Here is a 27,169-nt window from a genome sequence, read left to right as displayed (position 1 = left end):
TCATAATAGCACCGCGACAATATTCATAAATAAAGCCGTGGTGGCCTAGTGGTTTGACCTATCGCCTCTCAGCAGAGGGTCGTGGGGTTCAAACCCGGCTCGCACCTCTGAGTTTTCGAAATTTCATGTGCGGGAATTACAGTTGAAATTTACCCGAGCTTTGCGGTGAAGGAAAACATCGTTGTGGAAACCTGCACAAACCTGCGAAGCAATTCAAATGGTGCGTTTGGAAGTTCCCAATTCCCGCACTGGGCCGCGTGGGAACTATGGCCCAAGCCATCTTGTTCTGAGAGAGGCCTGTGCGCAGCTGTGGACTATATACGGCTGGGATGGGACTGGAAATATAATATGGTGATATGAGTAAAAGGCGTGACATAGTCACGTTGAAAAAACAGCGTGACAAAAAAACGTTCATTACACGGTGACTTTTCACTGTGACTTTTTTGGGACGGGATCGTCAGTCACTGATATCAAAATGTAACGCTTGTCCCCATGTCTACATAGTAAATAGTACTGAATAATATCTCGATAATATTGTTAAACATAAATAAATGACTATTATTTCTCACCTATACAATACACAATGGCGATGAATGTTTTTGTTCTTTTTTTTTTTTTTTATTCGACTGGATGGCAAACGAGCAAGTGGGTCTCCTGATGGCAAGAGACCACCACCGCCCATAAACATCTGCAACACCAGGGGTATTGCAGATGCGTTGCCAACCTAGAGGCCTAAGATGGGATACCTCAAGTGCCAGTAATTTCACCGGCTGTCTGCAAGCACTGCTGCTTCACGGCAGGATTAGCGAGAAAGATGGTGGTGGATTAGTGTAGACTAGTTTTTTTAAATCGAAATACCTAAATAAGGGGGCAGAAAAATTTTCTTCCGCCCAGGGCGGCCGATACCTACGCTACGGCACTGACACTATGTATAAATTTAATTTGTGTTTCCATTATGGTTCTAGCCCTATACTATGAAGTGCAAAATTCGAACTCCATATCTTGCTGTCCCGATGACGCTAATATTATTTAATATGAGAGTGAGAGGGATGGTACAATATGAACTTCGATTATCGAACTTCGTAGCAGGGTTGTCAACCGTACGAAGTTCCTCGTACAAATACGATATTTGAGGCCAACCTTATACAATTATGAACGAGATTTTGTTAATATGGCCGTACAAACATTTTGCACCACCATTATTTGCAAATTTTCGTAATAATATAGACAAATTTAATTTTTTTGTAATTTTACTTGAGTTTTGAGTCTTGAGAAAAGATTTTTTGAGATACAGTGATGTTTTATTTAGTAGGAAACTTGCAATGAGTAGTTTATTTCATTGAGTTTGTTTTTTGTTTTTCAAAGTTCTTTATTAATAAATAGGAATAGGTAGATATTGGAACAAATATAATTGCTACTCAACTATATTAATTTGCTAAAATTAAGGGTACTTACAGGCTATTGACGCCTCTAAGTCTACGGCAGACATATATATTTGTTATGACCACAGTAATTAGATTTCATTGAGTTGAAAGTTGAATTGAGTAAAAAGTCCTAAATCCAGTAGTCTAATATGCCTTAATTTTGGTTTTAGCAGGTTTTAGATGCAAAATAATAAATGTACGAGGTTTGAAAGCCAAAATACGAGATTTTTAGCTGCATAGTACAAGGGATTTTTTTGTTTATGGTTGGCAACCCTGTTTCGTAGTAGCCCCCCTGATACAGCCCGTGACAGACAGACAGACAGGATATCTATCAGGGTTTTGACCTGATTTTATTTACTCCATCAATCTTATCTTATTATATTAATCTTGGTGTCACAATATAAATTAACTTACATAATTATTTGAATAGCCTCATAATAGAAATTAAATTTTATTTCAATTAAATAAAAATTAAAATTAAAATTGAGCCAGAATTTTTCATCTTGTGGTAGTCTCAATCTTTTTATTTTCAAATCAAAATAATACATTATCTTAAAAACAAATTCTGCTATCACCACTTCATGGAAAACTAGAAACACACCTTTGCAAAGTATAATCAATACTAATTTTAGAAAGATTGATTCATTACTCAAGACGAAGCATCCAATTTTTGCCAATTTTTTTCTTAATATTGTGTGCTAGGAAGATAAAGCAAACAAAAGTCTCAAGTGTCTTAATAATCTTTAAAAAAAGTACTGAATTCTAGTCTCATCTGTTTTATTAAAGCATCACTTTCGCTGATTAAAAAAAAATACAAAAAGATAAGACTATCTTTTAAATTTGACACCAATCCGTGTCTTAAGCATACGAGGGGTTAATGGTTATTGTAATGAAGTGTGTCATCAGACTTAACAAAAGGAGGAGGTTCTACATTCCGATGTTTGTATTTTTTTTTATACAAACTTGCAAAAACTCAGCAAAAGTGTGTTTAAAACATAACAAATGTACTAAATAATACTAACATAAACCGCTTCCCGGCATTGTCTTCTTCCCCAAACGCGATGGTGTCATCGTCAAGCAGCGGCACCTGGGGCACACCTGGCTGTAATAGCGTCACAAGTCACAACTACAGGCCAAGCCGTGCAAAGCACTAGTGAAGGCATACAAACTCAATGGTTAAATGATATGGCTGAATGGGTTTGTTCTATGGTCACAAAATAAAAAAGTAGCTTTTTCTTTTGTCTATTAAGCTGGTATTCCATTTATAAAAGATTCTTGTTATAATAGGATGTATTTTAGCAAAAACGTTCCAAAGCATTGCCAGTTATTCTTTAATTTCGCTTTTGATTAGATGTTACTGAAAGTAGTTCCAAAATCAGAATTTTATTGTTGAGGTTTGGAAAGTTTTTGCTAAAATAGGTACTAAGATTGGTTTTTGGAGTCTTTTTGTATTTTTAATTTCAACTCCAAATTTTGTTACTTTTACGGTCATCCCATAAAATCCATATCGAAAATACAAACTGAAATATAGATACACAGAAAAACCAGAAAAAGAGACCAGCGCTGGGAATCAAACCTAGTACCTCAGCATTCCGTGCCATGTGTGTGCTGGTCTCTTTTTCTGGTTTTTCTGTGTATCTATATTTCAGTTTGTATTTTCGATAAAATAGGTACGTCCAATTATAAAAATACGATTTTCAATGCATTAACCAGTGTTACTAGTGATCTAAAATCAAATTTTATCTTTGATAAATTAAATATCAGCATTAACTCCTATTTTCATGCGAGTATGGGTTTACAATCAAACTGACTATAGTTTCTTAAATTTTGTAGTACTTAGTACTTAGTTTGCGGTAGGTAATGAGATATTACTATGAATGAATTGTGATTGTAAGTTACTATGGTTTAACTATTTTAACTGCAAATAGGCTTTTAGTACAATGTAAATGAACATTAGTTAATCATTAACGTGCAAATGAAATTAGCATATTACTGGTTTACGTTAAAAATATGTAAATAAATGTAAAAATCTCAAATAATATAGTGAACTTCTGCCAATTTAACAGCCTATCTAATGGGTTTCTTTGCTTTTGATACTCACGGTTGCAGAGTTCATGTTCGAAACTTTTCACTTACTACTGTGATTAATTTTACGTTGAACAATGCTAAAATCACAGTATTTACAATATTATTTTCGTATTTCCACGAACGAAAAGTTGACGTGACATGACAAGTGGTGAATGTGTCATTCTTAACAGATTAAGCATATAATTGTTTTCAACTGGTTACACTTTGCAATGTGATGTTGGCAGTAATGTTTTTCTATGTAAAATAGTTCTGTTTGAATTTTTTTTTCTTATGCCGTTTAATCGGTAACTACACATTAAATGTATCAATCATGTAATCACAAACCGCATCTGTGGTGTGGCGAATCCGGCAGAACTGTCAAAATTTTGCAGGAAAGCAAGAGCCATCGCACATGCATCGCTGTTTACCTCGTCAAGGGCCGCTCTTTCCCTGCAGTAGTTTCGTTTCCCGCATAATCGGCCGCGTATAGACTTCCGCGTACGATGAATACCGCCGCCGCGGGCGTAGCGGTCCGCGAGTGCTCGTGAGTAAACCTCTGTGTTGTGACAGGTGTTTTTGCGTAACATTAGTGCAGCGATGGGTGCTAAGGCGAGCACGGCCAACGGGGGCCAGAGTCCGCGAGCGAGGACATTTTCCACGAGCTCTAGCAGCGATGTCGTGTCGGGGGGAGCCGGGTTCAGTTTGCTGCGTGCTATCCCGGGGATCCAAGTGTCGAGTGACCGGCAGCGGGCGCGGTCGCTGTCTTCGGTGCCGGACCTGCATGCGTCTCACGAGGCCATTGCGATCCCGCCGAACTCGGCGAGCTACGAGGCCTCGGCGGCGGCCAGCCCGGACACAGATTCCAGCTCCAACGAGGAGGCAGGCCCGGGGCCGGGGGCCGCGCTCGCCCTCGGTCGCGTCTACGCAGCTCACTCCCTCCCATCGCATATCTGGTCGATTAATGGTATGTACCTTGAGAGACCTACTTTATGAACAAGGCACTTTCTTTGTGGCAAGTGCACTTCTACATTATGAACAAGTGCACTTCCTTTTTTACCAAAGTTAGCTTTTACTTTTAAATTAAGCACAGCAATCTCCCAGTACTCAGTGTTGGGATTATAAAGAATTATACTCTCTCACTCAATTGCCGCTTAAGACATTGTTAAACTTGTTATTTTATTTTATTTGGACTTATTTATAAATTATTAATATGCAAATAATGCAAATAACTTAAAAAAAAACACAAAGTTAACATGTAATTATCTGCAATAGATATTGTCCTAGCAGGAACGAAATGTTAGTTTGACCAAATAAAAACATAGACAGTCCTGTTTTCAATAAGTACCACTTCAACGTCATAGAGGTTATACAAAGACAAATATATAAATAAATAATAATAACGAAACTAACAATTTATTTATATTTCCCATACTTCACAAAACAATTTGGAATCTCTTTCTTCGTGTCACTGAATTAATTATCCCATAAGTCACTCCATAACATGCACACACCAAGATTGTCTCTCAAATTTGATTTCCGCTAAATTTACAATAAACAATGCGATTCACTCTTCTCGGGACGTTTTTCTGGGTGCCATTTTTTTTGTATTCAGCCTTGCGTTAAAAATATATTTGCCTTAATATGCAATGTGAATAAACGTTATGTCAAATATTTTACTTCTTTTATGAATAACGTCTATGAATATAAAAAGTTGATTAGTTTTTTATGTTGGTAAAACTTTTACTGCTGGCTTTTTTGCTCAAGAAATTGTTGCAATGTTATATCCACTTCAGATTGTAATGAAAATGAAAACACTTGAGATAATTGACCTGCCTCAACAAGTTCTTTGTTCTTTGTGTTAGCTGTAAATTAACTCCAAGTCTGTTTACAGTGTGGCCTTTGGGGTGCCATAAATAGCAACCTAATAATACAAGCCAATTCATGCACAAATACAAGAACACTGCAACGAACTTGCAATCAGCAAGCATATTTTGTGTCTTGCGTTATATTGAGTACATTACAATATTTTCGATAGATAGGTAGTTTTATTAATTGAATATTGATGACATAATGTGAGATAAACATATACTAGCAGTTACCTGCAGCTTTGTTGATATGAACGACTAGAACCAGCAGTTGAAATAAATTTTTGGGACTATACTCCAATCCTCAAGAACCCTCAGTGATCACTCTCTTATTTTATATGAAGAACAGCCTTGCTTTGTCTGTTGAGTAGCTAATCCTGATCCTATGTGTTTTCCAGAAATCCAGCTAGCACACCAAGTTTTATCCTTATTTGTCCATAAGTACAGCTTAAGAGTACACTGTATGCTTGCATCCCCATACAAATGTAGTTTTGTTCTAATTTACAAGCAGCATTACGGATCATAACGCAACTTTGCAACAATAATGGGAGCAGCCATTACAATGTTTATACTTAGTTTTGGTTAAAATAAAATGTAACGGAAAAAAAAACAAGAATGAATTTCCATTTCTCATACAAAACTTAAAATTAATGTGATTTTATTGTTACATTGAATATATAAAGGAAAACTAATTATAAACATCAAGGTGGCTGCTCCCATTATAGTCGCAAAGTTTTATTTTGTTTCAATGTGCTGTTTGTAAATAAGAACAAAACTACTTTTGTATGAAAATGCGATCAGCGGCGAGCGTACACACTCACGAACTTGTTTAAGCAATTTAATCAGTAGGATCAATAGGATTCCTTTCTAATATTATTTAATATGGTTTTTAATATTATTTTGGAGTTTTTAACAGTAATAAACCATTGTAACTATTAAAAACGCTTTTTGATTGATGATTTCATTACGCTGCTTGATATTACCTAATCAAGATCAAATTTACAGTTTGCTAAACATTGGAGTTGTTTGCATAAAACATCATCATCAATATTTAAGAGTACATCTCTTGGGGATGTTGTTTACTGCTCTGTGAAGTTTGAAATATTATAAAACTAGATGTTGGCCATGACTTTGTCTATGATGATTTTTGTTTATAAGGTACCCACAGAAAGGAAAGTATTAAATTTTTTAAGCAACCTATATCCTCCGTGAAAGTATAGCAGGAAAACAAATAACTCACATTTGCTTTTGTAATATAAGGTAGGATACTAGTCTGTACTAGGCTTTGCTTTCGGCTTTTCAACCCTTGGTCCGTGGAGTTGTATTGCTTTAAAACTTTTTAAAGAAATTTCAAAAAGGTTGGTAGATGTCACAGGGTACTGGAAAGCTGGCAGCTTCCTCGGACAAAGAATTAGCTTAGTTATTCAAAGAGGGAACGCTGACAGCATCTTCGGGACGTTGCCTAAGGGGGCTACTCAAGTAATTTGTTTTATTGTTATCTTATGTAAGTATTTTAAGTTTGGGGTAGTTTTATGTAAGTGAATAGTTTTATTTTATGTTTGTCCTGTAATAACAAAAATGACAGTTTAATATGAATGATAATTCAATCAATATGCACATGTAATTTGGTCATGCTCATGCATTTTGTGGAACGGCGGGCATTTTTTATTTATTCTTAATGGGAGGTCTCAACTTTATCTTTTGTAACAAGTTTCTGAGACCAATATTTTTTTTTTCATACAACGTATGTGATGGATCATGGTGTAGTTTTCGGGTATCCCAATGGGAATTAAGTAGTATCTCAACTCTGGTACTTTCAATTCAAATGCCAGATGTAGAAGTTATATGTATAAAAACCAATAAAATAACAAGGTTTGTGATAAAATAATGATAAGCCTTATCTTGTTTTGGAGCGTAATGTTTTTTTTTTAACGTTTCTGCGTTTCAGTGTAACAATCGTTTGCTGGTTGCCTTTACGCAAGTCATTAGTCGCGGATCTTGTTAAATGTTTGTTCTGTTTACGAATTGGCAAACAATATAAGGTGCCTACTTATGTTAGGATGACGGCTGAAGTCAGGGTCGTTTCTATGCGTACTTAAAATAACGGTATATTGGCAATACCTATGATTTTCCTTCATACGCGTATTCTTTATATTGCTATTAGATATATTTTCTCATGAGCTTTCGATACTGATATTTTTACTGCGATGCTTCTATTTGCGTCATCATCAAGATAAATAAATAAATAATAAATATTATATATATTGTTTAAATTGACTCGCAATTTGGGTATAAATACCGGCAGTTCATTAAAGATAATCAAATCAATGTCTAATGTAAAGCCAAAGCCAACGAAACGAGATATACTTTATCCTTGTCGGATACGTCAATACTTGTATCTCGCTATTTTCTTTCTCATGCCAGAATTTATCTCTTTTCGTTGGCCTTACTTTGTGTCTAGATATCCTATAAAAAAATACGTGGAATCGTGGATTATTTTAAAACTGTCACAATTTTTATCTTTGCTAAGCGGCTCTGAAATAACCGGACCGTCAAATAACCGAACCACGTACCTAGTTATTTATTAAAAATCAAGCGTACGGGGCGTGTCGTACCCAAGGTATGAAAAATTATAAAACTTCTAATGATGAAATTATTTTCTCATTTTCATCATATTTTCTAACATATTGTTCGCAGTTCGAATGAAGCAAATATTTCGTACGTTATATATATTATTTTTTTATTCGACTGGATGGCAAACGAGAAAGTGGGCGTCCTGATGGTAAGAGATCACCACCGCCCATAAGCATCTGCAACACCAGGGGTATTACAGATGCGTTGCCAATCTAGAGGCCTAAGATGGGATACCTCCAGTGCCAGTAATTACACCGGCTGTCTCTCTCCACGCCGAAACACAACAGTGCAAGCACTGCTGCTTCACGGCAGGATTAGCGAGCAAGATGGTGGTAGCAATCCGGGCGGACCTAAAATTATAAACTGGTTCGTTCGTTGGAAGTAACATACGCTCTTAAATTGCGAAGCGAATCTTCTTTATATCACAAGACAAGAAATAAGGCAATAGATAAAGGCGTGCTTACAACGATGACTTTCAGAAAGGTTCTCTAACATGGCTTTCGACATTACTTTATATGATACATAAGAAATACCTTTTTTATAACGCTAAAAATATTACGTATGTATAACTACTTAGAACGGGAGACTTTATTTTACTATGGTTGCGGTTATGTTGCGGAATATACAGACAATTTGCCATTGAGACCACTTGCACATTACGGCGCTAGCAGCGCGGCAAGTCTTGGACATTTTAAAATCATCGGTTGCACCAGCTGTCTTATCCACGCTCTTCTGTTTGGCAGCAAGGTTAGCGAGTAAGATGGTGGTAGCAATGCGGACGGGCCTTCCACAGGGTCCTACAGCCCTACCACCCGCAAAGGTAGAATTACACTGTAAAGTCGCCAAAGTTACACAGGTACTCTAATAAATCTGTGCTCGCCCCCAATTGGACGCAATTTTCTCATCAGCGTCGCCCGCGCAGCTAGTGTTTACGAGCCGTGAGCCGTGACCCACATGTAAAAACAACAGGTTTTTTTTAACTCTCAAAAATAACCGCCCAATTGCCAGTAGGAATGGCAATGGCACGTTTAGTTTTTTAATACAAAGAAGTGTTTGTTTGATAAGTGGCAGGTTTGATCCCCTCCCCACATTATAACTTCGCCTATTCGCTGCCTCGCTGGGTGCAAAGTAGGAGGTGGGAGAACCACGAATCGATCGCAGCGCGCGCCGTGGCCAAACAAGGAACTTTTCGGCGGACCAGGACCAACTGTCACTATTTACAGCAGTGCAGGCGGTAGGACCTTGTGCAAGGTTCGCCCGGATTGCTACCACCATCTTGCTCGCTAATCCTGCCCTGAAGCATTACTACTGAAGCAAAAATTACTACTGAAATTTACGTTTTCCTACATTTACAAGCAAAAAAAAAAATATACGTTTGAAACCTGCTGCGTAGGAACTGCAAGAACAATGGCTAAAACATGATATAACTTCTATTCGCTGCCTCGCTGGGTGCAAAGTAGGACGTGGAGTCACGAATTGATCGCAGCGCGCGCCTGGCCAAACAAGGAACTTTTCGGCGGACCAGGAACTGTCACTATTTTACACATACAGGCGGTAGGACCTTGTGCAGGTTCCCCGGGATGGCACCACCATCTTGCTCGCTATCCTGCTGAAGCATTACTACTGGCATAAAAATTACTACTGAAATTTACGTATTCGTGCGTTATATTATTAAGCACGTAAATAAAGATACTCATGAAACCTGCTGCGTTCTTAACTGCTAGGCCTTCAATCTCCAACGTGATTCACGCTCTTCTTAAATTTCCACAAGAATGATTTTTGCATGGACGTCATGTCACTGAAGTGACGAATTACACGAGCTAGGCAATGGTTCGCAATTGGTTCAAATTGGTTTCTTTTATACATACATACATACTTACATAAAACTACAGGCTTTCAACGGGGGTAGCAAGAGATTACATCCTTCCACTTGCTACGATTCTGGCATACAATCTCGCTTCCTCTACTTCATCATCTTTTATGCATACGTCGGTTTAGAGTACTCCACACCATTCTTCGTCTACTTCCTTTAACGGGGTCACGCTTTTAGATCTGCCTAGTTTCCTGTCTTGGACATATTGAGCCAAAACGAATTGTTTTCCCTTTATTGTTGTTTGTGGTTGGAAAGCGATGTCGTACTCGTATAGTGTGCTCGGAATCTAGTTTTTATAGTTAATTTGGCCATGTTTAACTGAAAATACACAAAAAGTCTGCATTACTAACGACCTACAAGTCATAAATAATCGTCTGCAATATATATGAAATGCGTTATTCCATTAAATTTGTTTATTTATTTACTTCTCGTAAAGACAGTCATGAGAAAGTCCGTGTCCTGAAGTGTGCCATTTTAGACGGGAAATAAAAAAGGTCAACGTTATTATCGTCACTATAGATTCACATGATCGAATGGAATATTATGTAAATTTCGATATTTCATTAAAATTATTTGTATATTTACTTACTCTTCGTGATAACAGCCAGCCATTTGATATTTCAAAGTTCGCCGTTATTGTAACCGCTAGTTGGCGCTGTCATCGCGCACCCAGCGATAAAATTGTACTAAGTATAATATTAATTTGAGTAATAACAGGTTTAGTTAAGAAACAAACTAGAATTTAGCTGTATAAATAAGTACTTACTCAAAACAAGGGAATCACAATAAGTAGTAAATCACATGAAGATAGGAAGGTAACAAAGTGCTTATGAAATCTTATCTGAAATTGCATCAGTGTCATCGGAACTCATAGAATGCAGTAGATTCGTTAGTTCTGTTTTGGTTTCATTTCAAATGCAAGCAAAATATTGTTTTGTTATGTAAAATGGGGAAATTCAATTTCAAGTTTCATAATTCCTTCAACGGGTAGGTTTTGGTTTTGAATCCTACGCTTTTTGTATGAAAAACACATTGTATTTTTTGATCCCTTTAACCTAGACACTTCTTTTTTTACAGCCTAACTATTTCATATTAACTTGATACAATCAGTTTTAAGCCTATGAAGTTGGACGATGTAAGTAGCTTAAATTTGACATGGGAAGTATTTCGCCATCCATCCAACCTCCGCACGCTCCCTGCTTTGGCGGAACATAGAACAGAAGAATAAAGAAATAAGAAAAGTGTTCAAATATATTTTCGCAAGATTTAACTTAATTATTCCGCACCTCATCTTAATTATAGTCGGTGATGTGAATTTAAGAGAAAACGCACGACGTCATAAACCGTAGAGAAAAATAATTGAAATAACAACAGTTTTTTGAGTGGAGGGAGATCCAACTCCGGACGGCAGGATCTAACTAGATTCTAGATCCTAGGATCCTAGGATCTACATCTCTAGAAATGTGGCTTTACCATTATGTGTATACCTGTACATATATAGGTTATAGGTCATAAAATTAAATACGAATATGTTACTTTGTTATTGCGTTATTGACTTCTAGAATCAAGTGTTCAAGTGGCATTCAAATTCATGTTAAAATGGATGTTGGTGAATTATCACTACAACACAGATGTGAATGTACTAAATAATAAATAAATAAAACTAATTTTCCAAAGTATGTGATAGAGGTAAAAATACATTATTATAGACGTCTGTCGTCTGTTGACAAGTAGAAAACCGTTCGAGACTTTCCAAAGCAAAGCCGAGCCCCAGACCTTTCGTCTCGCAGCTTTCTTTCACCCGTCTAGCTTTCGTGTACTATATTAATCGCGGCCACTTTTCCGGGTGCGTAGGCGCACGCTTCAGTTTCAGTCTTTGCCGAGCTTTCGCCGTGTGAAGTCATGTACCGCCGCCGCTACCGCACCACGCTCGGGCTCGGCCTCGGCTCGTCGTTCTCGTCGTCTATATCGACGACTTTATCGTTCAGGACGACAACCACGACTACGACCACGCCGCGGGCGACGGACTCTGTCAGATCGGATGCGCGCGCGACTGCCGCTAAACTGAAATCCAAGTATGAAAACGCCGGTACAGCGCAAGGTGCGTGTGTAAGAGCCTAACCCTTAGAAATAATAGTTCTATTCTATCTATAGCATTTATTTGTCCTAAAATATTCGTAGTTTATTTAATGTTTTAGTTAACTACTTAACGTTAACACTTAAGGGGCAATGTTTCAGACGATTTGTTTGAAGGGAAGAAAAGGGCTTTAGAAGCTGAAATGAAAGCGAAGTTTTTATACTTAAGTTGTTTTCAAATTAATTCGAAAATTTTTGCAGGCGTTTAGGTTGGTTTGAGTGAACATTCCCGTAAAAGATTATTTTTTCAATTGTGGTTGATTTCTGTATAAGTACAGTTGAGTTCTTATACTTCTGAGCTAGTTTTATAAAAAAAATGTGAACATATTTTTGGTTGAAGTTTTACCCAGTATAGTCAACTACAAAACATCGATGCGGCATCAGTTAAAAAATATGTATACACGACCTTAATGCTGGGACTCTAGTGAAAAAGGGGTCAAGTCTGCAGAATTTACACAGCTATTTTCTATTTTGTGTGTAAAGGGGTTTAAGTCCAAATCAGCTGGTCAACTTCTGCCGAATTAACCCCTTTTTCACTAGAGCCCCGATAGTCGATAAAGTCTTGTATACATATTTTTGTAACTTTAAATCTGATGAAAAACTTTTACCGATGTGTTCAGGTAAACTAACCCTATCTTCCCTTCTGAAATATTTCGGATACAATATATTGGGGTCAATAAAAGTCAGTTTTATTTATGTAAAAATATACTACTGGCATGGTGTAAACCAGCACATGTCAAATATAAGCTCTGTTAACTAAAACATCCTTTTATGAAGGGTTTGGGTATGTGACAGGATGTAAGATACCTTTGTGACGGGTGTCCTTTTGTCTATAACACAATGTGCGAGCATTTGTCGCGGCAAGTATGACGTAGTCTGTTTGTGTGTTCACGCGACGTAGCAGGGGAGCCACACGTTCCCCCCTCCCTGTTTTCCGGGAGTTTTTATTATCACAGGGATGCGTTGACGTGTTCAATGGGACGTTGTTGCCAAGTGAAATAGTAGGCAAATGTCGTAGTTATGTTCGGAAATTCGTAGAACTTGTGGCAAGTTATGGTTTCTCCATATTACAAACTTCATTGAGATAACGAATATTTGCGCCTTTAGAAAAGAACGAAAATATAATATAATTATTAATAAAAAGAAATGAAAATAAAATACTGCTGGGCACAGGCCTCTTATCACAATGAAAGGGCTTGGGCCGTAGTTCCCATACGCACCATTGAATTGCTTCGCAGGTTTGCGCGAGTTTCCCCACTATGTTCCTTCACCGTAGCGTAGCTCGTGGTAAATTTCGAATATAACATCGCAAGTGAATTTCTAAAAACAGAGATGTGAGCCTGTGTTTTGAACCGACGTTGTCTGCTTGAGAGGCTTAGAGGTCAAACTACTAGGCCACCACAGCTCTAGTCTTTTTAGGACTACGGAACCCTGAATAGCTCGTAAATTTTAATCAAATCGTTAACATAAAAGTAAAGTTTAACTAGCGTTTTCATGCTCCATTTAGACGACATTTAGCTGGATTATTCCGCGAATCCCGCCCACGGAGTTGCATTGCGTCAGACCGAATAGAACGGGATCTGATTGCAAGTATATCTACATCATCGAGTACCACATAGGGACAATAGGCCCCTAACGACCCCAATGTTACTAAGAAATAAAACCAAGTCTGCCTCAGTTCTATGGGCCGGGTTGATAATAGGCATAGCCAGGTTTTATTCGGTCAAAATTACGCGTACCTAACGTCATAAAGAACCTGAATGGTGGTGACAAACTTGTGCATTCACTTGTAATGAGCATTCTAGTAAATGTTCACAAAATAAACTGGAAAGTTTTAGCGAGCATTCAAGCGAAACGATGTTAAATTTGCTTCTAGCTTTTTGCCGATCAAATGCTTGGCAAAAATGGGATCAATGATCATTGATAACATTTTTGTCAAGCACTTAGTTTTAGCACCATATAATAAAAATTTAAAAGTTTCTTTAAATCATTATCCTATCTTATATTTTTCCAAGTACTATGGTCCCAGAAGTATCATAACAACCCTTTTCAGAACTTTAATTCCAATCATTGATTCGATTGTTTTCTTCAGATACCTACTGTGATAATAATATTGAAGACCGCCAAGAATTTCTTTATCGCTATCTCGTGGAAACTATGCAAATTTCCGACATGAAAACTATCCTATGCTCTTTCCAATGTCTCAAACTATCTGACTACCAAATTTCATGTAAATCAGTTAACATATATAAACTGATAACAGACAGACAGATTTACTTTCGAATTTCTAATGTTAGTAATAGAATTAGTTATATTATGGTTTTTAATGAAAATAATAAAGTTATGTGCGGCGCACACAACACATTTCTTTTAATAGTTTGAAGTTTACGATTTAGTGGTAATCTTGCAAGTCCCGTTGCGTCAAACATATAATTGTATTTAAATACCCCGGATGTTATTATATTTATACGACACACTTTGACGAAACTGTGGATTAGCTATAGAATCTATGGCACAGACGTGCGAATAAATCCCACTAATTACTTATATTATTTATTATAAACGCGAAAGTTGTGTGTGTGAGTGTGTGTGTGTGTGTGTGTGTGTGTGTGTGTGTGTGTGTGTGTGTGTGTGTGTGTGTGTGTGTGTGTGTTACTTTTTTACAGTAAACATAATGAAATATTTTCTCTTTATAATATGATACATGGTATTTAAAGCTGCTAGCAAAAAACCGTAAATAATAAACACTACCGCTGAAATGTACACCGCTTTTAAATATAATATTTATTTACCTATTCACAAGGTATAAATATAGAAAGCACTCCGCAAAACCTCGACGGTTTAATAAAAACCTCGCCTGTAAACGGTACGTAATGATTTATAAACGTAATATTTCTCTACCTACGGACATAACAGCCCTAATATAAAATGTTACCCAAAAATACAATTTATGGTGTGCTGTGAGTGCATTTTCTTCTCACTTTTAAGATTTTCTCTTATTTTATATTAGCTGTTTAACGCGGCTTCGCCTGTGAAGAATTAGTTCATTATCCTACAGGAACTACGAAAATTTTCGGGTTAACCCAAGTTAACTATCTGCGTTCCACGTACAAATCTCTCCAGTTAAATTACGATAAATAAAAGAAATCTGTCAAATGAAATAATATTAAATATTTAGAGATTTATAGTATACCTTAGCCTTTAGCCACGGCTTCACTCATTTAGCACTTCACAAAAAATGTTGATTGTACTTCACTTGTGAAGTGCTAAATTTTCCTGAATACCTGAATTCTTACCTTTTAAACTGTAACTTGAACCGGTTCCTTCAATAAACACTCGAGATCAACTTTACTCCTCAATTCAGTTCAGAATGTTTCGATTATGCGAAGAGCACCCCTTACTGATGCCATAAAAGTGATTTAGATGCTTCTCAAAAGATCCCGTGAATAAATTGTAAGGCAAACTTTGCTTTCACAATTACGTTGTTCGATAGCTGTATTGAAAATATTGAGTTCAACCTTTGTGAAAGCACTTTATATTCTGGTATATTATTTATCGATATATGCCACACCATCATCATCAACCCTCGTTACATAAATTGCACCATTTCTTTCCACCTTCATCACCTTAATCGTTAGCAGTCTACCACCCAAAATGTATACGAACACTATTTTTGAAGACGCGCAGTCTCCAGTCAAGACCTAGTCTGCCCTAACAGACATCAGCTCTCAAGTTATGTAACCTGCTCACTGCCATTTCAGCTTGCTAATGTACTGAGCTACGACGGGGACCTGGTGTGCTGACGAATAATTTCGTTCTGGATTCGATCCCTAAGAGTAACTCCGAGCACTATCCGTGGCCATGTTTCCGCTCGATATACAGTCGTCACAAGTAGAACACAGTGTTTAAAAACTTTCCTTTAATCTTATAGCTAAAAACTGTATATCTATTATCAATCCCAGCTGGCAGGGTTACTCACTGAGCCTGACCAGATAAGACGTCTTAAGAGGCGCAGAATCCTAGAACTGGATCAACTAATATGAAGATTCAGCCACAGATAGAGCGGTCTCTCGCTGGGGAGCCAACTCTACACGCCATCGATCACGCAACTCATCTGCTCATAGTCCCCCGAACTGATCGCATGATAATATTAAAAAAAAAACACCGGGTATTACTTAAAAATCTCAAGCTTAGGTCTCATTTTGAAAGAACCTATAGAAAATCTAGACGCCGACGTTTCAAAGGTCAGACGAGTAAATCCTAATGATTAATAGCTTTAGATACTTGAGGGCACTTTGTACTTACCGCAAGCCTTTTACTTAGTAAAATCAGACTTTGCCGTTAGCTTTCGTTTCCTAATGGGGTTTAATAAATTATTAATGCTCCTGCGATGATAGGGCAGTTCTTTATTGAGATAATCTTTGAATTTTCATAATAAAATGGAAGTCACTTTTGGGGCTCTATTGGACGATATATTTTTTTTTACGTTAAATGTCATGTAATGGATAAATATATAATAATCTTAGTGTAGGTTCCATGAGTATATTTTCCAATTGACGTAGATTCGTGGCGCATTTGTAAAAAAGTATTCTACTACAAGTAGGTACCTAGTAGTTAAATGAAGCAAAGTCAGGCAGTCGGTCAATTGTGGTCGTTTAGCGCAAAGCTGGCAATAATTATCTCCAATTTCAGCCAGACGAGCCGGCGCCGCTGCCCGATTCTCACCTGATTGAGCCATTCGAGCGCGTAATATGCTTTGTCTGTCTCATTCCTATGGTAAAAAGATCACAAGATAATTAGACGACAGGTAAGTTGAGAATTGTCTAAGAAAATCGGCCAAGTGCGGGCGAGACTCGCACGGGAAAGGTTCCGTAAAAAAAATATGTATCATTATTTATTGTTTTAGTTAGCCGCTTAGCTATTTAGAAACAAGATTTAGGAATTGTCTCTGAAAAAATCTTGTGCATAAATAAATCCTGTCCTATCCTACTAATATTGTAAATTTGTGAAGATGTTTAGATGTTTGTTACTGAATCACGCAATAACGGCTGAACGGATTTACATGAAACTTGGCGTACAGATAAACAAAGGTCTGCATTGAGACATGGGATACTTGATATCCCGGTAATACGTTCCCGAGGGATAATATTTAAAATTTAAACAAGAATAGAGGGCGCTGTCCAAGAACGTTGACGTACCTCAGTTCTCAAGATGACGTAACATGTTAACTTCGTTTGTAATCAGTAGATGGCGTTGAGCGAGCGAACGTTGTCTTTTCAAATTGTTACCGTAACCTTTTTGAGGCCAAACTCTAAGACATTTATTTACTGCGTTGCCATGGCAACAATAGCCGTGTAACTAAACTGTTAATTGTCGTTGTATATTTCAATAATTGCATGCGGGCATAATATACAATAGTTCAGTTAAAGGTAGGCGTCCACTTATCCGCATCGTACGCTTCGGACGTATCGGATTTGTTGCTTTGTATAGAAATGTGCGATGCTTACGATGCGGACAGGTGGACGCACTTATATGAGTTTCTATACAAAGAATACTACGATCCGTTGCGTGCGTACCTTTTAGGTAAACGTCCACTTGTCGGTATCGTACGCATCGGACGCATCGCACGCAGCGGATCGTAGCATTCTTCGTATAGAAACTCATATAAGTGCGTCCACCTGTCCGCGTCGTAAGCATCGCACATTTCTATACAAAGCAACAAATCCGATACGTCCGAAGCGTACGATGCGGATAAGTGGACGCCTACCTTTAACTGAACTATTGTATATTATGCCCGCATGCAATTTTTGAAATATACAACGACAATTAACAGTTTAGTTACACGGCTCTTGTTGCCATGGCAACGCAATAAATAAATGTCTTAAAGTTTGGCCTCAAAAAGGTTACGGTAACAATTTGAAAAGACAACGTTCGCTCGCTCAACGCCATCTACTGATTGCAAACGAAGTTACGTTTTACGAAGCAATGCCGACACCGTTGCTCCGAGAGGCAACTTTTGCGATGCGTGCCGATGACGTCATACGGAATGCCGATCAGTGGACGCACTGTGAAAACTTTTATCCGTTTGATGCGACGCGTCCGTTGCGTACGATGCGGATAAGTGGACGCCTACCTTAAGACGGCATTAAGCTAATTCTAATGCGGGCGAAGCCGAGGGTTAATTATGGCACGTCAAAATCCCGAAGAAAAAATGTCGCATAATTTAACCGTGAATCTCTGTGAAGCATTGTGTAAAATTCATGCTCATGTGAGTTATTAAAAAAAGTTAATTAAAATAGCAGTTGCGTCTCGTCTGATTGGGCTCCAGTCCAACAGCGAACGTGCTTTGATCTTTCGAACACCTAGCACAGTACGCTGCGGTCCCACAAATTACATGTTACATGCGAGCTGAAACTGTCCGAAAAATTCTAGATTCATAACGAGTTGCGCAACCCGGGTATATAACGGATCTATTTTAAATCTCGTTGTCTTCGAGACCTTGCCCCGTTGGCTTAGTATCGCTAATGGCGGAATCCACTTTTCAATTCAATGCCGTTCGGAAGAAAGCTGAACTGTGTACTCAATAATAGAATATTTTTCTATTTTTTTTTTTCGAAAATTGAGCGTGTTTAAAAAACACTCAAGTGCGTACTCGCGCCGCGCACCGACGGTTCCTTATAGATATACCAGATGGTATTGATATATTATACGGAAGATATACGGAAATATAGAAAAAATATATATAAATATTAGTATTATTAGTGTGCTTTTAAATACAAGACGAAAAAGTGTTTTACGAGTGACAAGAGTTCATACATCGGTACCCTGACTCACACGGTGTTTCATTCTGGTAAGGACGAAAGAACTGGCCGCACTCACTCAATGCACCCTCATGTTTTTCGCGTTGGATATAGCGGTTATTTGTTTAAGGGGATCCCATGCCCCAATGACCTTCGATCTGAATTCCTTAGTTTTCTAATGATTTTTGTAGCTTATTATATTGACAGCAACGGCTTTAAGCAATATAGTATCCCATATTTACTTCAAAGTTCATTGTTTTCGAGATATTTGGCATCAAAGTTGAACAATTTTAGGCCAAAAAACTGGTTTTCTGGCCGTAACTTTTGTGTTAATTAGTTTCAAATGAAAATCCTCGACCAGTTTTTAGAGACGTCAAAGACGAACCCAAATATGTAGATTTCGTATATGTTAGATCTTTTACGTCAATAGAGATACGAAATAAATGTTTTTTCAGACAATGTTTAAAAAAATCATACAAAATTAAGTATTCATTTATTTTTCAAAATCCGGTAGACAAAAATGGAGATTAAAGATTGGAGAACCGATAGCCGTTTGACTTATAATTCTATCTGTAGTGCAAAAGTAGGAGATACGATTCAAAACTTGTCAAAAATCGATGAAAACCTCGGGTATACCTTCCGCCGCCTAACTTTGCCTAAAAGTTCATTGCCACGACTAGTACCACAAAAACTATAAAGTTATATCTCCATAATTGAATAGGCACTATACCGTTAAGAGATTCGAACACAATCCGGGAGTAACGTAAAGACATCGCATAAAAAATGTATCTCAAAAATGCGTCAAAACTGAACTTTTAGGCAGATTTATATGGCGCGTGGTATAGCCCCTTAACGCGAAATTTGTGTCTAAGATAAAAGCGATCTTGCGGCGGCTGGTGGTCACGCTGCTTTTATTACTCTTGTACACGAATATATAGTAATGTAACGTTTTTATTTAGTATACATATATGTAGTTGTTGCGTGGAGTTAACGTTTTCGTTACGCCACCCGGAGTGAGAAAAGTATGTCTCCTGATGTAAATAGAGTGGGGGTTGGGACATATTTAGTGGAATAAGCAGGTTTTCGTCATCAGCGCTAAAGGACGCGTTCCCGCCCGGACGTCTTAAGTATTTACAAGTACGGCAACTCGAAACGCTCACGCGCAGCTTTCAAGTCTCGCAACTCGGCAGCTTCTAAATATGCTAGCTACAGATTAATACTAAGACATTTTCCAATAACTAAAATTTTATCACTTTTTACTCAGGGCTACTATGAAACTCGAACTTCGTATTGTACCGTCCCTCTCGCTCCCGTATTAAATAGTATAAGTGTCAGAGGGACCGCATGACACGAACTTCGAGTTTCGAGTTTCGTAGTAGCCCTGCTGGCTCACCGCGGGCGGTGTTATTAGCTGTCGCAGAGCACATTTTCGACTGGCAATTGTCATTTGCCACAGGAAAGAATCACTACGTATTCGATTTGTAGCATTCGAACATGGCGGATGTAGACGATATCTAATTTTGGTATTTCTGCTTCTTTGGCTGGTTAAAGTATAATTTTGATAGTGTTTTATGCGGCGATTAACCTTAACAGTGATCACAAAATTCTATATATTTTTTATCTTTAATTTAATTGACATTGGTCCAAGCCTTAAGGCCGCCATTGAGGGGAATAATAATAATAACACTAAGTGTTAATGACAGCAATGAGAAAGTGTGAAGTGTCAGAGCACTGGTTATATTTAGGTACGGTTCTTTTTGCTGTGACTAGAAAATCCTACGTGAGCGTTCAACCTCGAATTTATTTTGTAGCAGTTTATACATCCGTATCTAATGTAAATACGTTGCAGTATTTCCACGCGAACCGGGCGGGATGTAGTTTGTTTTTTCAAGTATCGGCTGTTTTAAACCAATAAATCGATCAATTAATCATTTTCGGTTCTTTGCCGTGGACGTGGGATCACCCTGATCGTTCAATAATCCCTGGACTGTCATGGATTTATAGTACAAAGTTTGTGCTGTCCCACTCACGCTAATAGTATTTAATATAAGATGAATTGGTATGATACGAACTTCAAATTTCGGAATAAGCCCCATAATTGGTGTTAAGTGTCCCATGATATTTATTATTATTAATGGTCACGACCACGGGATAATCCCAGCCTAACATACTGTTCCACTGCTGGGCACAGGCCTCCTCTCAGATCAAAAGGCTAGGGTGAATGGTTCCCACGCGGGGCCACGGGACAATATTGAAATCAATTAAATTTTTTGGTTCAATTTCAGATCGATTCAGAGAGATTTTTTTGATTCAGATCTTATTTTAGTGTAAATATGGCTCGATAGAGTAGAAATACCTGCATACATTTATTTTGTAGATTAACAAGCGTTCTTGATTATTTATGGTTTTGACACGCGTTAACATTTTATGCAACATAATAGCGTGAATTTAAAACACTTTATCGATGTTTACTTCTCTTGCGTTGTAGTGTTTACTGGCCATCGATTTTGCTGTCAGTCAAAATTTAATAGAAGTCTACACTTCTACAGTCTACGTCAATAGAAGAGTCATAATCCAACTGCGTCAGAAGTTAAAAGAGACATGTTTTGCGTCATAAAATATAGTTGTAATCAACAATTTGGATTATTAATATGTTCACGCTCGCGCTATTAGTGTTATTACGGTTTTGGTGGAGGTGCCTGGCTCAATATAAAATCGTCACTTTTTCTTATACAAAATTTTTCGATTCTATTGCTTGAACTATCAAAACAGATTAGGTAAGTACATATACTTTTCTTTTATCTCCATTTCTCTGTTCTGGTAGTTGAATTGAAATTCCGGGATGTTACTACATTCCAATGACCTTATTACATCATGGTCTTGGTTCTTGTTTTTTTTTTACGTTGTGTGAAGGACACATTCACAAAATTTCATGTCTAAACTTAGCGGTTGAGATTTGAGATTTTACACGTATAGATACCTAACAAAATACCTACCCTGTCCTGTGTGTCCTTTATGATATTTCCAAATTCCTGCTATCTACATAACAAATTTTATCTAAATTTGTCCAGCAATTTCAGCGTTTGAAAAGTAAGACAAATGTAAGATTTAGTAAAATTCAAAAATAAAATCATTTTAAAAATACACATTTAACGGTGCCCGTGGTAACCGAATTAGATATAATTGTACTAACTTATTTAATCACTTTGATGTGCTGTGTTAGCTATATTAACAAGTTTCTGTGACTTCCTACATTTGACATTTCAGTTAACACTTCAGTCGACATATGACGCCACTTGCCTGTACATGTATGTGCCTTTGTGCCTAGCTGATATTACCTCGAGATATTTTCTAATTCTTTTCGAAAGGATATCTCTATATTTTACAACTTCAAACTTGAAAGGGTCCTTTAGAAAGGACGCAGAGATTAATGCTCCGCGGTACATTTCTTTGTGTTGTGTATTTACTGATTCGCCAGAAGGTGAGTTCCCCGGAATTTGTCCCGAAATAATTGGCTCGACTTGAATAATATGTTGAGATCTTGAATATGTTGGTACGTTGTTGCTCTGACAGTAATTTAGAAAGTTCCAGGCACATCGAATTGTAATTACGTACTAACATCGTCAAGTTTATTATTTATACAGACTATATTAAATCAACACGCATAACAATATTACTGACAATTGGTTTATATGTGCACGAGACATAATAGTCTAATAATTTTGTGCAAACTGAGTAGGTGCTTTGAAATATCTTACCACGCTATAAAATCGAATCGTTATATGACTAGATGCAGTTATGCTGTATTTTTTTCGCGTAGTCAATATAAAAACAAAGTTTATTCTTTACTTAAATTCGTTGTTACTCGTGATTGAAATAACAAGGATGAGGAAATAATAGTCCGTGAAATACTTTTGTAAATTATTTCTTTGGTGCGTTGACTAAAGAGGCTTTTTTATTTCGATTCAGCAATTTATTTCCTGCCAGAAATAACTATTTTAAAAGGGTAACTCTTGAAAAAGAGCCGAGAGCTTGCAGACCGGCGTAACAAGCTTCGAAAGCATTCCAAATGTTTGCTGTTGCATGTACGTACGTACAGGCAGGACTGAACCCGGTTGCTATCTGCCCAATTACGAAAGTTATGCCTTTGTTTCTGGAAAATATTCTCCGACTCAGAGTCAGAGTATAACATGAGCATGTTGATTTTTTCTTGAGTGGATATTCGCGAGTTTGCGAAAGCAAAACGATGTCTGTTTTAAAAAGGGTGAACATAAATTGGTCTTCAGTTTTGCGCAAATTCCACTCGCTTTTGGGGTGGCTCTCGGTTTATTGAATAGACGTCGTTACTCGTTACGTCTCTAACGCTTTAAACAAAGGCTGCATCAAGTATGTTTGACAAAATATGGAGATGTGAAGTACTAGCCCTTTAGAAAAATGCGAATTGATCACGTAAAAAGGGCTTTATTCGCTTTTTATGTATTGTGAGTTTTCGTGACCACGTTAAATTTACGATACGATTCAAGACAATATTATGTAAAGTGTATCGATCAAACGCTCTGAATGTGTTCGAAGATACTTATACTGGCATTGGTCTTGTTTTCTAATTTATTACTATAAAGCAGTATCGTAAGTGATTGTTTGACTAATAGACGGCACATAGTCAAAACGAATGAAGCCTGAGACTTGTCATTTACCTGGAGTATCATAAGGTTTTCTTAAGAAAAAGAAAGGATTTATAGAAAGTCTGAAGGGATAGCGATCATTGACTCAGTTTTTTATACTTTGTTAAAATGAATTCAAAAAATAAACTTAAGGGCACTTGGGCACCCTACATTAAATAAGTAAAGGTAAAGAGTTATAAGGGTGGAGCTCAAAATGTTGCACATCAACGTCGGTAGCTAAAATTAGTGTTAAAGTTTTCCGTTGCTACACGAATATAACCATACAATTTCGTATGTGTATCTTTTCCAGTTTTGTTTGTTCATTTAACCATTTAACGTGGTCCAAATATTGCTCCTCATCTATAAACTAATTTTGTAACACGAAACATTTCACTCTGAATTACAGTGACACAAAGCCCGCCTATATCTATGGGTAAAGTAGAGAGATCACACACAACAATAGCTGTCCAGCCGTCCATCATTTTTAGCGCTCTCGCCGTGACCACCTGGCGATTTGGTCCTAGATTTAGCCGCGTACGGCCCACTGACTCGACCTACATGCTTAAAATAGTGCGGGTACGATCGCCAGCCGATTCGGATATGAACGACATCTGAGCGCTGGTTCTGGGAAGCGATATTGATAGGTATGACAGCCCGATGAAGAAGTGTCTGGTTGCCGTGTGGAATTGGAACTGGTTAATGTTGAACTGTTCATGAATGGATGGGTTGATTGACTGACTTATAAATGTGAAGTTATAACTGTTATGGATTTAAGGACATGCCGTTTAGAAATTAGTTTTAGGATAGCGCTTAGAGTTTAGAGAAGCGAAATACAGCATGAACATTTTTGTCTCGGGAATAAGTGTCACTAAATAACTTCCTTTGTTGGCATTGACTTGTCAACACGGGATGTATGGTACTGTAACTATAGTTATAGTGTACCTAACTAAAACAGCACATTGAACACAAAAAACCAAGAAAAGAAAAACAGGGGCCGGGAATCGAACTTGGGTTCTCGTCAATTCGTGAAGCTTCACCATATACACCAAACCGGGCGCTGAGACAGTTACTATATTAATTTGCGAATCGTTTGTCGCCAAGTGTCTGTAAGAAGCATATTATGAGAAGGTTCCATGTTACGCTCAACATTTAAACGGCCGTCCAAACATTTGGCAGAGGTTCGGCATGAAACAACACTTTATTGTGTGTGGTATAACCATACGCAACGCGGTGTTAAATAACATGCAGTGCGTTTTAATTACAATGGGGTTGCGTTGCGTGTTTATTATTCAAACGTGAGCTTCAATTCGGAGTAAGTACCTATTTACTGTGGACTGATTCAGTGGATGCTGTATTGGGATTAGGAGTCCCGTTTTGAGTAATAGAGTTCTGTATCCAAAGGGTCCAAGAAGAACCCTATTGCTGTCATTCACGGTACTGTCCAGTGTCCATCCATCCCTCCGTCCATTCGTCTGTCACACAGTTTTTACAGCTAAACGGTTCGAGCTGTATTCTTAAAATTTTCACAGTATAAGCAACTTGTTGACCTAAAGCCATAAAAATTGTCAAAAAAGGGGGGCGCGAAAAGAAATTTGACCAGAGTGGGTATCGTTGTTTAGAGTTCATTGAGTAGATAAAAGTTGTATTTTTTGTTTTAAACCATATTTGTAAACAAAGGAATGAGAAGCCACCAAGGTCAGCTTTTTTTCACAAAATTTTTACCGAATTTTTTTTAACTTCCCATTGACCTATAATAATAATAAATAAATATCATGCATGGGACAATTGACACCAAATAACCTAGTCCTATACTAAGCAAAGCTTGGACTATATGTAGGTACTAGGCAACGAATAAACATACTTATATAGATAAATACACACTTAAATACGTATTTAACGTCCAAGACCCGAGAACAAACATTCGTATTATTCATACAAATATCCCGGCCGGGAATCGAACCCGAGACCCCAGGCTTCGAGGTCAGGTTCTCTAACCACTTGGCTAACCGATCGTCGAAACTTAAACCTATGAACATGAAGGTTAGTTGCACATTTGTAATATTCGTAAAGATATTTATAAAGAGTTTGATTAACTAGAAGACGTCGATAAAGAAAATGATAGTCTGATAAATAATGAACAAAAACTAACACGCGCCAAGCCAATACATCACGAAATATTGATCCAAACATACGGCAAACTGTAATAAATAACTCATGAGTCCTAAAAAGAAAGTCTTTAAAGCATTCCGGTATTATTGATTGCAGAGTTTTATAGGTACAGCTTGGAGAGCCGCCAGCTGTTTGTATCTACGGTCTCTGAACTCCTGGGGTCTGCGCACTTTGGCAGCTGCATCAGGGCGCCCACGTGCCGTAATTGGGTGATTGTGTTTCCGGACTTGATCATCCTAAAATTGACTGTTGTTAGGTTTCGTTCTCGTTTGGGATGAAGGAAGATGGTTTTGTAGAAAAGGGGACCTGTGAAAGATGAGGGGTCGTTCTTTAGATGTACACTGAGTGAGCTGATAATTGAAAACTGATATGCAATCCAATAATTTTCATTTTACCTTCAGAACTTCAGATGAAATATGAAAGTGAAGCTTTTAATTGTTTATCGGAATTATTCACATTGTAATGAACTAAAAGAATTTCTAGATAGTTTCTTCTCTGGTCTTTTTTGATAGTACTATCAGAAGGTTGCGGGTGAGCAAAGAAATTCTTTTAGACTTGATATGGACTTCCAAAGTAACGCCTGATTCAATAAATGACTCGCATTATCTTTTATATTTATCGGTGAAGCGGCCTGACACAAAAAAACCGGCCAAGAGCGTGTCGGACACGCCCGAAATAGGGTTCCGTAGCCATTACGAAAAAATTAAGTAATATTTTTCTAAGGATTTCGTATTTTGAACGGAATATTCCAAGCTTAGGTATATTTTATTTAGGCTACCTACTATTTACTCTTAAACTACTAATAATTCTCAAGAAAACTTCACCGTTATAGTTTTCCTTGTATGTTTGATATACTTACTACCATCCTGAATTTTTTCAAATTTTTCCACTCACGGGCTAGGATTTAGAGGGGGGGGGGGACGCTCGATTTTAATGAAAATTTGCACTTTAAAGTTGAATATTTTGCAAACAAATCACTGGATCGAAAAATAGTTTTAGCAACCCCCTAATCCAACGATACCCCACACTACAAGGTTGGATGAGAAAAATAAATCGCCCCCACTTTACGTCTATGGGAGGTACTGTAAAAAAAAATGTTTTTGATTTTTTTATTGTACCATTTTGTTGGCATAGTTTACATATATATTCGTGAAAAATTACAGCTTTCTAACATTGATAGTCCCTGAGCAAAGCCGCGGACGGGCAGACAGACAGACAGACATGGCGAAACTATAAGGGATCCGTTTTTGCTATTTTGGCTACGGAACCCTAAAAATTCAGCAGCATGAACATTATACCAAAACTCAATATCACGTTCATTGATTCATTGATACCTAATTTAAATTGGTAAATGACTATCGCGATACAACGCCTCTGAACTAATATGCAGTAATATAATCAGTTTCAATCTTGTTCATTGAACATACTTTGTTCAACGTTTAAACCTGTTTGCTTCGGTTTACGCACATTTCAGTAAATTGTTTTGCAATTGTTTCTCTGGCATTGGAGGGGTTACGATCACAACTCCTACCAAGGTCCA

At 37.5% G+C, this 27,169-nt stretch overlaps 1 protein-coding gene across 2 annotated transcripts in view; it reads left to right on the top strand.

The window, feature by feature from the left end:
- Nucleotides 1-3,886: 3,886 nt before the first annotated feature.
- The window catches only part of LOC141430090 (E3 ubiquitin-protein ligase znrf2), a 154,473-nt gene continuing 131,190 nt past the window's right edge, over nucleotides 3,887-27,169 (top strand). The window contains exon 1 of one of the 2 annotated variants that reach the window (XM_074090632.1): nucleotides 3,887-4,455. In XM_074090632.1, coding sequence (XP_073946733.1) covers nucleotides 4,089-4,455 — 367 coding nt within the window. In that variant the 5' untranslated portion in view covers nucleotides 3,887-4,088. Of the gene's footprint in view, nucleotides 4,456-11,729; nucleotides 11,965-27,169 lie in introns of those variants that run through there. The other variant, XM_074090633.1, reaches the window with a different exon arrangement.

The sequence above is a fragment of the Choristoneura fumiferana genome, chromosome 8, assembly GCF_025370935.1.
Source record: "Choristoneura fumiferana chromosome 8, NRCan_CFum_1, whole genome shotgun sequence".
Taxonomy (NCBI): Eukaryota; Metazoa; Arthropoda; class Insecta; order Lepidoptera; family Tortricidae; genus Choristoneura; species Choristoneura fumiferana.
Note: the sequence above shows the minus strand (reverse complement) of the source record. Positions and strands in the feature narration are given on the sequence as shown.